Source organism: Leguminivora glycinivorella, chromosome 12 (assembly GCF_023078275.1).
Source record: "Leguminivora glycinivorella isolate SPB_JAAS2020 chromosome 12, LegGlyc_1.1, whole genome shotgun sequence".
Classification (NCBI taxonomy): domain Eukaryota; kingdom Metazoa; phylum Arthropoda; class Insecta; order Lepidoptera; family Tortricidae; genus Leguminivora; species Leguminivora glycinivorella.
In genome coordinates, this window is record NC_062982.1 from 21,355,470 (window position 1) to 21,373,265 (window position 17,796).

Here is a 17,796-nt window from a genome sequence, read left to right on the forward strand (position 1 = left end):
CTCACTTAGATGGCGCTACAAAAAATGCCATGTTGCCATCGATTATTTGTAGATTGGCGTTAAGTGTAATTTTCGAGCCATAAATCTATGTGAAAGTCAAAAATGACACAAGTATAATCGAAAGCTACAAAACATTTTTTTGTGGTGCCATCTATGTGTGGTGTAGTGTATGCGCGTTCTTAGGCTGTCGCATTTTAATTTACGGGATGGTAATATGATCTTCTTACATGTATTTAATTTATGGTTAAACAAAAAAGTAATCATGCTCTACGATCTTTATTTTTCCCTCGGAAATTCGTAGTTAAGATCTTTCGGTTTTCTCATGTTACACAGTGTATTTCTACAGTGTATTTTTTGACGACCGGGCTGGCGCAATCGGTAGTGACCCTGCCTGCTGCGCCGTGGTCCCGGGTTCAAATCCCGGTAAGGGCATTTATTTGTGTGATGAGCACAGACATTTGTTCCTGAGTCATGGATGTTATCTATGTATATAAGTATTATATATATCGTTGTCTGAGTACCCATAACACAAGCCTTCTTGAGCTTACCGTGGGCCTCAGTCAATCTGTGTAAGAATGTCCTGTAATATTTATTTATTTCTACAATTTGAATTTCGAGTATTTCGTTTTACATTGGTGCTGAGATTTTACAGTGTAATAAAAGCGTCTCAACAGTGCTACAAAATATACACCGAGCACAGAATTTATCCGAAATATTGTGGTCTGGTATTTAGGCGTTAGTCACACTAGCACGAGCGGACGCGCACTGCATGCTAATATCTTCGTCCTCAACCAATGGTCAAAGATGCAGTATAAGGAATTTCTACACTCATACGTTATTTAGATGTGTTGAGAGATGAGTGATGTATTAATTCAAATTGACAGTTTGCAAAATGGTTGCCTAATCTAAAAACTCCCGAGCAAACAATATTTTTTTATTACAGTTAGGTATATTATAACACACGGTGCTGCTCGCCAGTTCCGTTCACTTGAAGTAGCTTGACACGCTACTGTGCGTCTAGATATATAAACTTTCATTTGATATTGTAGCCATTGTAGGCACAAACTTATTATTTTTGTATTCGCCTACTTTAATATCCCGTTGGCTTCCCTTAATTTTTTCCACTTTACCACGTCATCGGCGTTTTTCTAGCATTTTTGGTAGTATGCGCCCAAGTCATGCCATTTCCTTTTTGACTTAAATAACAAAACAAAAAAAGTAAAAAAAGACCGTCCGACCCCGATTTTTCTAAGCAAATGTTGCAAAATATTTTACTGTAAATCTGTAATATAATCTACCTATCATATATTTCTTATTGCAATTAAAACACATGAGGGTAGAAGTTCCTTATTCCAGATCTCCTGCTACAAATACTGAACAAATCTAGCTGCTTTCAAACATTTTGTGGACTGCGGACGTGGTTAGGGTCTGGTTAAGTGAGATAAAAATTATATAAATGAATTTAAAGGCCAGTTATTATATGTCAAAGGCTGTAGTATATGTCATATTTAACATAAGTACAGATAAAAATACTAAATTATTTTTTTATTAAGAATCTAGAGGTTCAATTACCTCCTTGTTGAAATGTACGTGTTAACATGTACTGAACATCACAAGGAAGTACTTAAGTCGTAATTTAGGAAAAAATATACAACTGACAAAAAAAATAATGTGGAAGTATCTGTCAAATACGAAATAGTAGGTACATTACAAAACAAGTGCGGAAAAGATGAAATCCTAAACTTCCCTCTTCGCACGTGTATCACAATATCAAGTGTATCATAATTATTATTGGAAGTTTTGATCTTACAATTAAGGGATGTTCAACTTTGCAAACTGGTACGGGAAAAAACACCATTATGTACTGAAAAATCCATTTATTTCAATAAATTTCCAGTTTCATCAATTCAAATCAAGTTTTCTCCACAGTTTGAGAACTCCAGCCCGGCATTGATGTAATTCATGCTTCACCAAATAGACAAGCAGCTTTATTTTATTCAATTAAGGAATTAACTATCACGCACTATTTGCCCCATATAAAAGGTAGCCGCGGCCATCAAAAGGCACAAGTGAGAAGCGACTAAGGTCGGACTACTCACTTCGTCTACAGTTTTTATTTATATTTTTAATTCACAAATGTTGAGATTGGTACTCATAGTGTAGGTAGTCCGCCATTTTGTTTTGGGGTCGTGTGCAAAATGGCTGCCAACTTCACGGATGTGATCGGGCCTATGGCGTATCCATTGAAAATGTTAGTATTATTCTTAACGTTTCTTGTTAAAATATTTGATAAATAATTTAAGTAAAATTATACGGAGTGTGTCTGTTAAATATAATAAAAATTATATCAATTTATACCGGCATCGTTTGAAAAAACATTTTAAGACATAATTTAAATCATTACTTATTCAGTTCGGGGGTTAAGTATCAAAATAAAAAATCGTATTTTAATATTCTTTTTGTGAAAACATTTTTCATTTATTTTTTGAAGTTGTTTGTAGTAGTTGTCCTGATTTTAATGGGATTATTTTATCGGTATTTATTTTAACAATGTACTGGATTCCAACTTCGGCTCTCTGTTATAAACCAGACAAAATTCTCAAAAAGATATTAAAAAGTCAAAATTTACGACGTTATATTAAATATACATTCAAGACTTAAAATCAAGACTTAAAACGACATTTGGTTAAAGCACTTCAAATGGGTAGTAGGGTGAATCCAAGTAAATGTAACGTGTCACGACTTCATCGTGTGTTTATTTAAACTACAGCTGCAAATTAAAAGATCTATGCATATATCGGGAAAGTAACACTTATTTAGAGTTACATTATCACCTGAACTTGCGACGTGAGTAAATGGAACATGCCATAAAATCGTGACTCATGTTACTCTTGCCGCGACTTGACCCAGTAGAGGTAGAATGAGGTGAAATACCCCATAATGGACGGTGATGCCATTATGGACAAAAAAACACAAATCCTTAAAAATAAGTATCTAAAACTAGTTTCTACAAACTGACAGCTATGTAGGTACCATAAACTAGAGTTGTAGAGCTGTTTCATTTTGAAGTTTCAATTAATTCTGCTTTTTTTGACGGATTTGGCGACAAGATAAAATTCATCAGTTTACTGAAAAAAATATCAAGACGAATTCTTAGTAATGTTGCTAAGCGAGTTGAGTTCATGCATAAAATAATAAAAAAATAATACTCGGTGTAAACTTGAATGCGTTTTACTTACTGCATTAAGCATGAGATAAGGTATAAAACATACTAGTTTGTTGCTCCAAAGATATAAAGAAATGGCGTTATTTTGCGAGTGTCCATTACTGGAACCGAAAATCTGCCTACCTCCTATGATGGACAAGGAACAATTTACAAAACCAATATTTACAAGAAACAATCCTATGTTAAAATAACTCAAACTAATTGTATTTATGGTATATAAAATTGACACATTGAGTATCAGTTGGCTTTAAAAGTAAAATTTTAAACTTATTTCACTGTCCATAATGGGGGATCCATTACTGGAGAACTGCCGTCCATAATTGGAGAAAAAACACCTAGTTTTAATTTGTTAACTATGAAGAAACTAATAGGAGTATCCATTCTGCAATACGCTTGAAATGTAAAAGAAGGATAGGACATTCAAGATTTAACACGCTTAGCGGTAGATTTTTTACATTTACGAGTGAAATATCAAAAACAGGCGAAATTTTTTCTTAAACTGTCCATGATTGGGTCTGTTACCTTGTGATTTTTTTTGTACTCCTTCCGAAACTCAACTGTATCCGAAACTCCAACCCAAACAACAGTACATATCCATCTCAATCGACAATTATCACCGCTATTGTTAGTGACAAATGGCAGTCCATAACCCGTATCCGTAATCTATTGGAAACTAGCCCACTAACCAGTTCCACCGGTAACCCAACCGCACAAGGATCACTATCCCTTTCTCCACTTCTAACGTCCCTGTAAGGCACTGGTCCCATCAAAAGCGAGTAAGCGACGAGCTATCGGCGATAGAAACGAACAAAAGACAGTCCCTCTCGCTCCCACTTCGCTCCAGTGTAAATATAAGAGAGAGCGAGCGATTTATAAGTAGTTCATCGCTCCGAGCGATTCGCTCGGCAACGAACTGTAAGGCTGGGTACAATAATAAATGAAGACGATACGATACAGGTCAATTCTCCATACAAACGCTCTCGACTATTTCCTCCCTGGTTTTTGAAAATAGAACAATTTTTTTTTTTAACACAGATATTTATTATTTTTATCTGTGTCGGACCGTTTTATTTTTTTTGCTATTTTAGAAAACGCTAAAGCTAATTAAAATTTTCTAGAAGCGGCATTTTTCAATATGGCTCAAAAAAAAGATGTGATACTCAAGATCGGTAACAATTTGCCAAAAACTCTAAACGTTCCGACACAGATTATTTCATTGTTATTAGATTCTCAAATTTCGTTCCGTTTAAATACGATTTGAAGGATAACAGTCGAAAGCGGAACCTCGATTTTAAAGATTTTTTCTCAATATCTTTTAACTGAGTTGTTCTTAATGGACATTTTTTTTTTCGATAAATCTAGTTAAATAACATTAGTATATTTAACTAAAATTCCCAAATTGAAAGAGGGGCTCCTTTCTATTTTAGCATTTTCGCTCCCGTAGTCTTAATTGTAGCCGCAAGCGGCCAGCCGCACAGCGGGTAGGAATCATGAAACCGGAGCCGCACACACAGCTGCTTAGTGCGTACTAGCCTTAACTCGCTCGCGCTATCATCGCATCTCTTTTATTTACACGGGAACGACTATCCTTTGTTCCTTTCTATCGGGGATAGCTCATCGCTTTGGTGGGACCAGTGCCTAACTTGATTGATGGCTACATTTCCGCATCCTATATGTCCATTTGAAATATCGTGCGTGATATTCTCGAGCTTTGAAAGGCTTTGCGGCTTCCCTGTCGTTTAATTAAATCGCTTTTGACATTTTTTGCTCCGTCTTTATTAAATTAATTGAACCAAAAATCCGTTTAAGGAAGCTTGCCTTTCATCATGAAATTAAAAATGAGGATTCTTTGAAATTGTTTTCCTCTTCGGGTATAGTGAAATCAATTTTGCAGTCAATCGAAACCCTTAAAAAATGCAAGACAGTCTTATTTTCTTTTGTTTGAAGTAAATTCAGAGGTTATGCACAAACAGTGACCGGACCGCCTAGCAATGTGCAATTTTGCAAGTAGTAGAATTGTATAAAAGATTTTGGTGTTTAACATTTGAGGATGTTTATGGAAACCGAGACTGCAATTTAAATGCAAGTCTCCATTCAAAAAGAGTTTGATAATACTTATTAATTTCATAGATTAATCTTCTAAAGTCTTGACATATTTTCATTGTTTGCAAAACTTCAAGTTGAGGACTCGTCTGATCTAATCGGTTGTATACACTAGAGACACCAGTTTATCCTGCAGTCAAACTGTTAAACAGTTTTGCAGGGCCTCTGATAAATTGTAATATTTGTCGACTGTTTAATAATTCAATAAATTCAATTCAATAAATCTGATGACCCCGGGTAAGTCCCAGTAAGAGCATTGGGTGATGATTTGATGAACGAAGATATTATTGTTGTTGAACTCTTTCAACCAGTTAACAACCAGACCAGAAAAATAACCGCAGCTATATTTCCAGGGTAGCCAGAGAGGTGGAAGAGCACATGCTGGGATGGAACATTCCAGAAGAACACCAAGACATGGTCCACGAACACTGGCGAGCTTACCCCGCCGTTAGCAAATACTGGCACTATGGCATGGCGCTCGTCTACACAGTTCTTATGTTCACATCGCTGACGGGCAATGGGATAGTCATCTGGATATTTAGCACGTAAGTACCTAAACACTAGTATAGAAGCTTCTGGAACATCAAAATATAGTGTAGGAACACTGGCGAGTGCATCCCGCAACTGCACTAGGTAGGTAATTAAGTATAAGTATCGAATTCCTAAGGTTTCCTTCCATTTCCACTGACTGTGGGTGCGCCGGAAGGCAATATGAAGCTTGTCAGTTATTAAGCGATCTCACCTTTTACTTCTTACCTTTCAAGTATTTGGTGAATGTCAACACGCTACCTATTATTGTAGGTAGACATATAATGATTGATCATTAAACGATCATCTACAATACCGCACCTACTTAGTTAGCGTTTATTATTTAACACTGGCGACGAGGATGGAATGGGATCACAGATCATATAATACTACTAATTAGTATGGGTACTAATTAGTAGTATTATATGATCTGTGATCCCTTCCATTTCGCATTGTAAGTAAACAGCCCAAAGTATCGTAAGACCCACTTGCAAAGTCGAGTAAGCCTCAAAAGTATCAAAACTGTCTAAACATTTCAACCACCACTTTTTGTAATGAAGGAGACACTCCCCGGATTGTTTGCGTAATGGCTCTAGAAACTGGGACGCTTTATGTTACTTTCTAAAAATGTTGGCAAACTTGTCAGCTCCTTTATTATAGCCTACTTTTTAAATTGTCACAGTTATATTTCAGTTATGTGTTTTATTTTCTCCGCGCTATTTTGTCCGAGAGAAGATTACGAGTGATATACCCACTCGATTTCGTTAATTTCATTCAATAATATCTACACTACTAGCGATTTAAATTCTACTAACAGAATCGAAAACAACGGGCAATTACCTCTAGATTTAAAATTACTAGCGTCACAATTCGTGCGTTCTAAATTCAAATATCGGTCCCTGGTCTTTTTTCTAAAAAATTAAAATTTTGAAAAACTCCCAACCGCGACCTAGTGGACCGATTTTCATGAAACATGGCTAAGAACACTCCCGACTAACACAGCTTTCAAATAAAAAAAAACTAAATCGAAATTGGTTCATCCGTTCGGGAGCTACGATGCCACAGACAGACACACACACAGACAGACAGACAAACAGACAGACAGACAGACAGACAGACAGACACGTCAAACTTATAACACCCCGTCGTTTTTGCGTCGGGGGTTAAAAATGACGTTGTTCAAAATAATAATTTCATAGAACAGTAGATATAACCACCAACAGACAACCACAAACTCCATAATAACCTAGGCACCTAATACACAAATGAAACCCGTATTATAAGAATTATAGCGTCGATGATGATGCTGATCTTCGTTCACACACGCATTCTATGTTCGTCACAAAAGTTGATTTTTATTCCCATTTTAAACGGCAAAACAACGACCAATATTTAAAATAAATTACTTAACGTTATCATTGCTTCAATTTGAACTTTATAATATTAGCATAACCCGAAAACTCCAGTTGGCCGTTCAGAAACCAAATGGAATTCGCAAAAGTCCGGAATTAGTTAAGCCAACGGGGTTAATAATGTGGAACAATTTGATCAGATCGAGTGTTGCTGGCGTCAGGCGCGCGGTGATTTAATTAAGTTTCAGAACGGTCCCCGGACAGAGGAAGATAGGTACAGAGAGTTCACATTTAAAGATCGGCAACTACATTATATAAAAAAAAAGTACATCATCCTCCTTGCGATATCCCGGCATTTCGTCACTACTTTGAAAAAATCTCGTATCTCACACTGCTCCTCAAAGTTAAAACGCAGTAAGTCTACGTATATATGCATTGCATACATACTTATTAGTAATTCTGTCAATGAAAAGAAAAATGTAATAAGTTATTACATTTTTCTTTTCATTGACAGAAGAAGATACAAGTTTTTTTCAAAGTAGTGACGATTTGCCACGGCTCATGGGATCCAGAGGTCTGCTTTAACAAATAATCGCAAGATTTAGCGTAGGTAGGCACTAGTAGTTTTACGAAAGCAACTGCCATCTGACCTTCCAACCCAAAGGATAACTCGGCCTTATTAGTTTTCCTTCACCAAAAAGCGACTGGCAAATATCAAATGACATTTCGCACATAAGCGCCTAAAAACTCATTGGTGGGCGTTTTCCAAATTAAATCCCGAATATCGAATTTCACCAGATCTGGACGTGTTTGGGCTCATTCTTCTCAGAATTACGAGCTGAATCGATCCCGATGATAAAAAAATCTGTACCAAATTTTCCATACAAAATTCGAGTTTCCAATACGTCACGCTCGTTGTAAGTTCATACTAAAATCGTGACGTAAAAGGAAAAAAAAATAGGACACATTTTTTTATCGTCGGGATCGAATCAGCTCGTGATTCTGAGAAGAATTAGCCCAAATACGTCCAGGCAGGCAATTATGGCCGCGCGATAAGTGATAAAATAGCAGGCCGTCCCTATCGCACTTACAAATAGTGCGATTATTAGTAGTTAACTTAAGACAAATAAAATACAATTAAATTAAAAACTAATCTAAATTAAACTAAGTCAACTTAATAATTATAAAGATATATACATAATATACATATATGCAACTACCTGAGGTCCCCCAAGTCCGTCCCCTGTGGAAGTGTGCCCATGAGGCTGGCTACATTCCCTCGCTGAATAGCAATGCCAATTCTTTGGCCAAGGAATGAGCCAGCCCTAGGATCTCCCGAAGTCTCCGGAGTCTTCTTTTTAAGACCCGGAAGAAGTTAAGGGCATCACCGCTCCATGGTCCCAAGGTTTCCACCGCAAACGCCGCAAATATGTGGTTTTGCAGGAGACCGGCATATTTGCGGCGTTTAAGAGCTTCGGCCGCTGCCGCCGCTTCGCCAGCCTTCCGTGAAGTGGAAGCTAGATGGGACGGCGCTAAGGTATCCACACACGTGGCATCCCATATAAGCGGCCGTCCCATCTGCCAGGGGATGAGCGTTATTCCGTCGGGCCTCTTGCCATCGTCGCGCGCCAGGCCAGGTGGTTCCAAAGTGGCCGGCACACCTACGCTAGCAAGAGCCCGACGGATCACGTCATTGAGGCTGGCATGGCGAGACAGGCGACCGGCACTCCTACGGCAGGAGAGGCCATGCGAGCCCAGGCTGTCTACTTGTGAGCCGCAGGGACAGCAGTGGGGGACAACTATTTCAGCACCTAGACGGAGGCCCACAGCCAGTCGGAAAGAATTATTGTCTAATAAAGTTGCGCAGTTAATAGAGGGCAATGCGTGGAGCCAAAAACCGGATTCGTGTTGGGTGGAGGCAAGTAGACGGGCTTTTTCTGTATCGGATTGTGCAGTGTTAAGGAGCCAGTTCTGCACCTGACGGCAGAGTGGTTCGTCCCAAAGTCTTTGAGTGCCTTTTTCATTCGGCATGTCGTTGTCAGGGCAGGCCAAACGCCATGTATCTTCTGCATCCGACAGGTACGCCACCTCGAAGTCACATAGTGACGGAGTGAGTATTTTACCTACGAGGGATAGCGTACCGTGCACGGAAGACAGGAAGGCGGGTAGGGCAACACTAGATATTTGTCTTATACCCAGGCCACCGAACCGTACGGGTAATGTGGCGTGGATAAATTGCCTGCTGTTAATATTGATATTAATTATTTTTTGAATTTTGACATGGATAATATCGTCGACTTTTTGGCATAGTTGTGGAAATTTAAAAAAAGGGCTGCATCGTATAGCGTATGTTAATTTGGGAACGAAGAGACAAAACCGAATGATAAAAAATGCCATATGTGACTTAACTTTTCAAACTATACTGTATATATATTTACTATATTACTACACTATTACACTATATTAATATAAAACAGAAACGAATGCTCGGTTATTTATTAAAGTTATACTTAGATATTTTTTAGCATTTTTTTTTTTAATTGCAGAAACAAACTGTTGGACGGACATATGGTTTATATCATAGTCAATGTATTTATCGTTATAATTTTTACAAGCCCTTATTAGGAACCTATTTCTTGCATACGCTGTACGACATGACGGAGTAGCAAACAAACTTACAAAACGAGTACGCCGACTCGGACACCTATATGAGATTTTTGAGAGGATATTAGGAGAATCGATCAAACCATTCAAAATTTTGTATAGAAGTATCTGGTCATTGACTTCACGACGCTTACTTAGAGGTTCAATATGTGTACTATCAAAATCCCAAATTTTATATTTCAACCTTCTAATAAATTTGTTTTGAATCTTTTCAATTGTATCAATATGTACGTTAAAGTGTGGACACCAAATTGTACTAGCGTATTCTAAATTTGATCGGACATAAGCATTATAAAGTAGTTCTAATGTTTTGGGGTTTTTAAAATCTTTACTTTGTCGGAATACAAATCCCAACATTTTATATGCCTTAGCTGATATTTTATTTATGTGAGAAATAAACTGCAGTTCGCGATCTAAAGTTACACCTAAATCCTTAACTTCAGTTACGACTTTAAGAGGCTTGTTATCAAGAAAGTAGTTGAAAACTATAGGATTACTCTTTCGAGAGAATGAGATGGCACAACATTTTTCAACATTTAAAAAGAGCTTATTAGCTGAACAGTAAGAACTTAATCTATTAAGATCGTTTTGTAAATTAAGGCAGTCATTTTCAGATTTAACAATAGAGAAAATTTTGGTATCATCGGCATACAACAGTAGTCGAGAATGTTGAAAGCATTTGGCTACGTCGTTTATGTAGATGTTAAAAAGTAAAGGACCGAGGTGAGACCCCTGTGGAACACCGGATGAAATGGGAACGAAACTAGAAATGTAACCTTTGACAGCTACAGCCTGGGTTCTATTACGTAGGTACGATGTAAACCATCTTAGAAGGTTTCCATGAATGCCAAAAGTAGCTAGTTTTTTTATAAGTATGGAATGTGAAATTTTGTCAAATGCCTTAGAATAATCTGTGTATATGGCGTCTACCTGAAATCCCTTGTCCATAGATTCCAACACAAAATCAATTAGTTCGGAAAGATTAGACTCGGTAGAACGCTTTTTGACAAATCCATGTTGTTGGTGTATTAAGATAGGGCTAATTATTTAATGATATTCGGGATTTAATTTGGAAAACGCCCTGGTTCGTACTAGGGCTCCCGGTCGTGACCGTGTATCGTGAACACGTAGCCGTACGCACGTTGCCGTGATACACGGCAACGGATTTCTGGTTCGTTCGTCACGTGAAAATAAATCACGTGAAATTAGCGTACGTACGTACGTAGATGCGTACGTACGTACGTACGAATTCACGTGACACGCCCGGTCCTCCAGCGGCGTTTCATGAGAGAAGATAAGATCGGATGAAGTCTCTATAAGTTATGAATAAAAATGTAGGTATCGTGAGGTTATATCTTAATTACTTTTGAATTAAAATTTATATTCAATACTGCGGTTTTTCAAATATTAATATGTAAGTAATAAATAAATAAAACCGAATAAACGATCCGGGGTTTCCGATAGGCTTAATTTAGAAGTGGTTATTAAAATACCAACGATATGGGTAGGTAACCTTTTATATGGGTAACTGCTAGATTTGGTAACCGTTTCAGATAAAGTTTCCTTCCAGTCATTTGAGTTTTTTACTCTATCCAAAAGTATTCAACAGTTGTAATTCTAAATTCAACTTATTATTGAATAACCACTGTTAGCATTGTCTCTACGCTACAACCGACGCTTCGAGTTCAAATTCAGAAAATGCTTATACTTTCACTAAAATATTACTTTTATGTTAAGGCACTATACCATGACTAATTATACCTTATCCTTTGTTAAGCTTATCTGTTGAGTGGTTGTGGTTGAAAAATACCATGCGTTAACATGGTAATATGGGCTTAACCATGCACCGTGATACCTTTGAATCTGCTTATTATGTGTCTGCAGTGTTAGTTGACAAAAACTCTCTAGTTACCCTCTGATTAATAAGATTTAATAGGTAGATAAGTATACACGGTACCATTCAATTATTGATGAACGGAATATGAAATTTGTCAATTTAGTATAAAAATTAAGAATGTGACGATAGGATGACATCCACGGAAACGTAATTTTAACACATACCTAGTTAATAATTATGTTATACATTTTACGCCAACTTAACTGTTATAGCCACCATTTAATTAGGTAATTACGTTATATAGTAATAAGATTGATGGTCGTAAAAAAAGTCTACTTTAAGAGTGTTCAAGGCGCAGGATTATCATTTTATTGTTTCAAACTGTTTCAAATTGTTTCAAAAATAATAATTAATATAATAACTAAGCCATTTATTACTGATTGCTTAATAAAGCATTGCTTAATAAAGTGAGCTTCGTTATACTATTTACATGCAATAACTTTAAAATAATTTTTTCATGGTATTTAAACTTAGACCTCTGCTGCTTTCATTTACTTATTGTGGATTTTACCTATTTAAAAAAATAACTTACTCGTTTAATGTCGTAACAGTAACAGCAGATTTCAAATGAACTGACGTCAAATGCCTCGCGATAGATCCTGTAGTACCATGACGACACGGAAACTCATTGTTTGTCCGATCCTTGCAGAGAGTACATAAAGCTGAATCTCCGACTCTGGTGGCATATCTCCAAACCAAACTTCTCTTCGTTGTTAAGAGTTTCAAACATTAACAGTAACAATACAAAAACTGAACAAAACAACAACGACAATAACTTTTAAATTCACCGCTAAAGTAAAGTGTCAAGGTCTTCAAGTGTTGATCAACTGGGATCTTACAAGTGACTAATTGAAATAAACTAAAATTCTAATCTGCCCCATTCAGATTAAATTAAAAAAATCCCAAAATGTAAAAATAACACATCGCTCACTTCACTCAGCTTCACGTACAAAAGGCTGCTCGTAAATCTTACTGTCTTTATTACCACGTGGTGGAACTGCACTTATTACATAATTATTTACAAAATACCACCACAGTAAGATAGCTGAGCTCGTTCGTCAAACAATACAGTGCTTTAAAGGAATATACTATCTAAAAGTATTATTTAATGTACCGTAACTGATAAGAACTGCAGCTGTTATTTTTTTTGTCTTAACCGTGGCCCCGCGCACATGTATGCATACTTTTTTTTACCTGGAGTATAATAGTCATCATAGTAAGTACGTCTCAAAGATTCACAGAACTTGATCTTTTGTTCATCTACACTGCTGTTTGCCTTGTTTACATTTAAGATTACGTTATATTCTTACATAGTAGCAAGCTTAGTTGCGATATGTTTAAAGTAAGCGAAATATTGTTTTTAAGTACTTGATTTTTTTAACCATTATTACACGATTTTACGTTTTGTGGACGCTGTCATGTGTGAAAAAGAGGTTCTTACACTTCTTACAGCTCTGGGGCAATATTTACTCCATACTATACTAAACTGTCACCACATACAGTTTTAAGTTAGTGTCGAGTATTTGAGGATTCTGACGGCACATGTCAAAAAAATAAACAATATTAGGCCGTAACGTAACACAGCGAATAACGCCATAAATCTCTTAATCTTCTCTTATAAAACAAAGTCCCCTGCTACGTCTGTCTGTGTGTTTGTGATAAAGTCAAGAACTACTGAACGGGTTTTCATGCGGTTTTCATTTATGAATAGAGTAATCCTTGAGGAAAGTTTAGGTTTATAATTTGTTAAAGTTTTGTTTGAATTGGTTAAAATATGACGATATTTTCTAATCGAGTTGGACAAAATCCCGCTGGCTGAGAGCTTTAATCGAAAACGCTGCCAAAACCGTTTGAGCTATATCAAAATAATGTATTGGAAAATTGTGTCTCTCTAATAGGTCTACAAAAAAGTCCGCGATGGCATATATCTATCTTTTACGGATAACTTATTATAACAATTTTTATGATAATCCCCGTGCGTAGCCGGGGAGGGCCGCTAGTTATATGTATTGTATAAAAATCGAAGCAAAACATAAATATAAGTTTAATTCATACGTAAAAAAATTTCGTCCAGTATTATTGTATTGTATTGTATTTATTTATTGCAATTCACATGTACATTACAGGTTTTACAAGTACTTAAAAGTATAGGTAGGTACACAAATGACACATGAAGCCCTGCGGGGCGCAGCAATAATTAATGTAGGTAGGTAGGAAGTATTTCGCTTATACAATTTGTTAGGTACAATCTTTTTCACGTCATGACGGTGCGCCAACAAATAAGGGTAAACAAATGAAACTGTTTCGGCTATGACTAGGTACTTCATAGTAATTATAGTAAGTAGGGGTATAGGCTTTCAATAATGTTTTTTTTTTTTTTTTTTTTTTTTACTTTGTTTATTCATTATCGTTAAAAAAGTCTTGTAAGCTGTAATAACATTTTTCGATTAAATATTGTTTCAGGGTTTTGTTAAATATTTTATTCGATTGGATATCTTTCATGTCATTCGGTAACTGGTTATACACTTTAATTGCCATATTTTGCGGGCTTGTGCTATGCAGTTTTAGTTTTGAGTTTGTTGTTTGTACGAGGTTATTTTTATATCTCGATTCGTATCGTCTAGGCTGGTCACCGATTTTTTTGAATAATTCGGGGTATTTTCGTACAAACTTACAGAGCTCAAAGATATAGATTGAAGTTAGGGTTAAGATTTTCATATTTATGAAATGAGGGTGGCAGCTATCGGGAAATTTAATGTTCGCTAATATTCTTATACAAGTTTTTTGGAGAATGAATAAATCGTTTATATCCGTACTATTTCCCCATAGGATAATAGAATATTTTAGCCACGAATACGCATACGCATAATAAGCTGCGAGGGCAGATTTTAAATCAGTGGTTTTTTTAAGGTTATTAAGTATAGGTACTAAGTGATAATTCAATAGTAGTCATGATTTGGTTTTCTCCCGGGCGTGTTGAATCTACAAAACGTACGATAAGTACCCAACGGAACCGCCACCCGAAGCTCTGCACACGAACGTAGGTTCGGGCGGCGGCGTGTCACGGCCCGCGGCGTGTCACGTGTCACGTGAATCCGGGCGCTAAGGCAAGTACGTACGTACGAGGTACGTACCTTGCCGTGTTCGTGAAATTCGTGATCTTAGTACCGCCGGTGTTAAGGTCACGTAGCTACGGTTCCCTAGTTCGTACCGGGGGTCTGACCCCCGACCTCCGCATTAAAATTCACACGCTTTTACTGCTAGGCCACAAGCGCTTCATTAAAAAGAAGTACATTACCTACGATACAATGCGGAAAAGAGTACTAGTACTTCTACGTACGTGTATATTGCACAAGGTTTTACACGACCCTTTGAAATTTTGACAGGCAAGTGAAGTTATATTTACTAAGTATGTACTTTGCGCACTAGTGCGAGAAAGTAGTACCATATATACAGTTCTCTGAAGCGAAATCGTAACGAACATTAGTTTTCTTTATAATTTAATAATTACCCGTAATCTATGAAAGCGACAATCTGTAAACTTGATCTGCGTCCTTAATCCTTGGAGTGTTAAAAGAATTTGACGCGACATTTTAAAAATAAGGGTCTGTTGACGTTTATTGATGAATTAGATTGGAATACCTACAATTTATAACTATATTTCCAAGAAAATACAATACAAAAAATTAAATTGTAGAAAGAAGCTTCGATGCCATTTATTTCGTAACAAATATTTATATTTGGTCAAAATAATCGACATTTAGTCACAAAAAAATAATAAATTAAAATTCGCTAAATATATTTTTCTATTCATTATTCACGTTTGATTTCCACTCGTCTTCATAATTTTAATGTTCTTTTACTCAAGCTTGTTAAAATCCTTATATTTGTTTACTAATTATTTGGCTTAGTTTAGAACAACAAATATGCGTACCACAGGTACAACTTTCACTTATTGGGCTGTAATAATTTTTTAAGTGCCTAATCCATACTAATATTATAAATGTGAAAGTGTGAGTTTATTTGTCCGTCTTGATGAATTGACGTGATCTTTAAATTGGAGATAGTTGAAGGGATGGAGAGTGACATAGGCTACTTTTTGTCTCTTTCTAACGCGAGCGAAGCTGCAGGCAAAAGCTAGTAACTTATAAAGCATAACTACAACCAAAGGACTTCAGACAGGTACCCATAAGCCACATCATTAGACACATGGAGATGGTCAAGAAGCTAGAATAGCTGAAAGATTCTAGGATTGTAGGGGAAATTGCACAAAAGATCCCAATATTCCCAATAGGTCGAAGTGGGCCATTTTATTCAAAGTTGTCCACCCCGAAAAAAGTTGATATGAAAATGAAACCGATAGAAATTTATTAAAAGCTATTTTTATAGATTCTTTAATACTCACTTTTAAGTAATTAATAAAAAAAATATGTTTTTGTTGAGTTGTACAGAAGCGAGTGTTCCGTTCCGCAACCGAATTTAATCGCAGATAATGTAAATATAATAGGTTTGGGAATTTTACAATATGTTTATTATTCATTCTAAAATCACAAATGAAGAAATTTCACTTTAATTTTCACATAAATGCGGATTAATATTTTTTTATACCGCTATATATATTCGTTCCGTTACTTTCAGTACAAAATAGAGGAGAATTTTTAAGATTACTATACTGTTTCACAAGTTTATAGGATGCCATCACTTGTAATCAATAGTTTAAACGTTACTATTTCAATATAAAATAACGGAAACGTAGTTTAATAACAAATTGTATTTAATTTTGGCAAATAAAACTATTTGAAACATGGGACAGTAACGGATCTGACTGTATGGGTAACGGATGAAAGCTAAGGTCTCGTCTACACTTGAACGTGGGTACCTCCAAAGCAAATCGCGCATAATGACTAAAACAACCGGAGTGTGTAATCCGTGATTGATTACCATATTTTAAATGAGTTAGTTTTAATCCCATACGTTTTTCTTTTATTTCCCGCAATCAAATTAAACTAAAACATCACATTATAACCACATGAATACCGCTTTATACTTCCATTCCGATACGTTTTTCTTTCCGCCTATACGAAACTAGGGTGTGCAAACCGGTTAACCGGTTAACCGAAAAACCGGTTAACCGAGACTTTTTGGCCTCTGTTAAAAACCGGTTTTTATAGTTTCTAACCGGTTAATAACCGAAACTGTATTTATTTCTCAAAATTTGGAAAATTAGGCATTAAAAGGTTCAAAAATGGGTGATTCTCTGTAAGGATGTTCAACAAACAGTCCCCTGGCAATGATTTTTTAAAATATTTATTTATAAAATCAGAAATAGTTTGTATAATTTAATTAAGGCAAATGGGTTTTATTAAATTATACTAACTATTTAGGATTTCATTAATAAATATTTCAAAAAATCATTGCCAGGGGACTGTTTGTTGAACATCCTTACAGAGAATCACCCAAATACATAATTATTTAATGTTTTGTAATAATAAAGATTTATTCATTACGTTTCATTGACAACATTATTATCTGTAATGATTTTATTTTAAAAATTAGTCCCGAGTCTACTCAATTATACATTTTATACAATACAGTAGAGTCCGGTTAGTATATTACGACTCCGCATAGACCTAACGTCCAACCTCTTTTTTTAATTTAATTTAATTTATTTATTTGGCTCACAAAACAAGTTACAGACATTAATAGAAAAATACATTACAATTTTACTAAAGTACTGAGCTGGCCTATAACTCTAAACATGTGTACACAGATAGTATTTAATTTAAGTAAACAATATGCGCTAGGGAGGTGAGATGTCTTCTTTTATACTAGGTACTTACATCAATTATGGAAAAGCAAATGACTAAACTTATACATATTACATACAGAGGTAACTTAAAACTAAATTAAACTAAGTAGAAAGTAGAAATTATCATAGACATAAACATGTTCGTAATTGCCATTACTGACTAGACATATGAACGCAGCTTATGGATTATGTGTAAAAGATTTTCATGATTTTATTT

The 17,796-nt window shown here is 35.9% G+C and overlaps 1 protein-coding gene across 1 annotated transcript in view; it reads left to right on the forward strand.

Moving 5' to 3' along the window:
* Positions 1-2,081: 2,081 nt before the first annotated feature.
* The window catches only part of LOC125231936 (opsin-3), an 87,960-nt gene continuing 72,245 nt past the window's right edge, over positions 2,082-17,796 (forward strand). The window contains exons 1-2 of the mRNA XM_048137545.1: positions 2,082-2,251; positions 5,683-5,874. Of these exons, the coding sequence (XP_047993502.1) occupies positions 2,199-2,251; positions 5,683-5,874 (245 nt within the window). The 5' untranslated portion in view covers positions 2,082-2,198. The remainder of the gene's footprint in view (positions 2,252-5,682; positions 5,875-17,796) is intronic.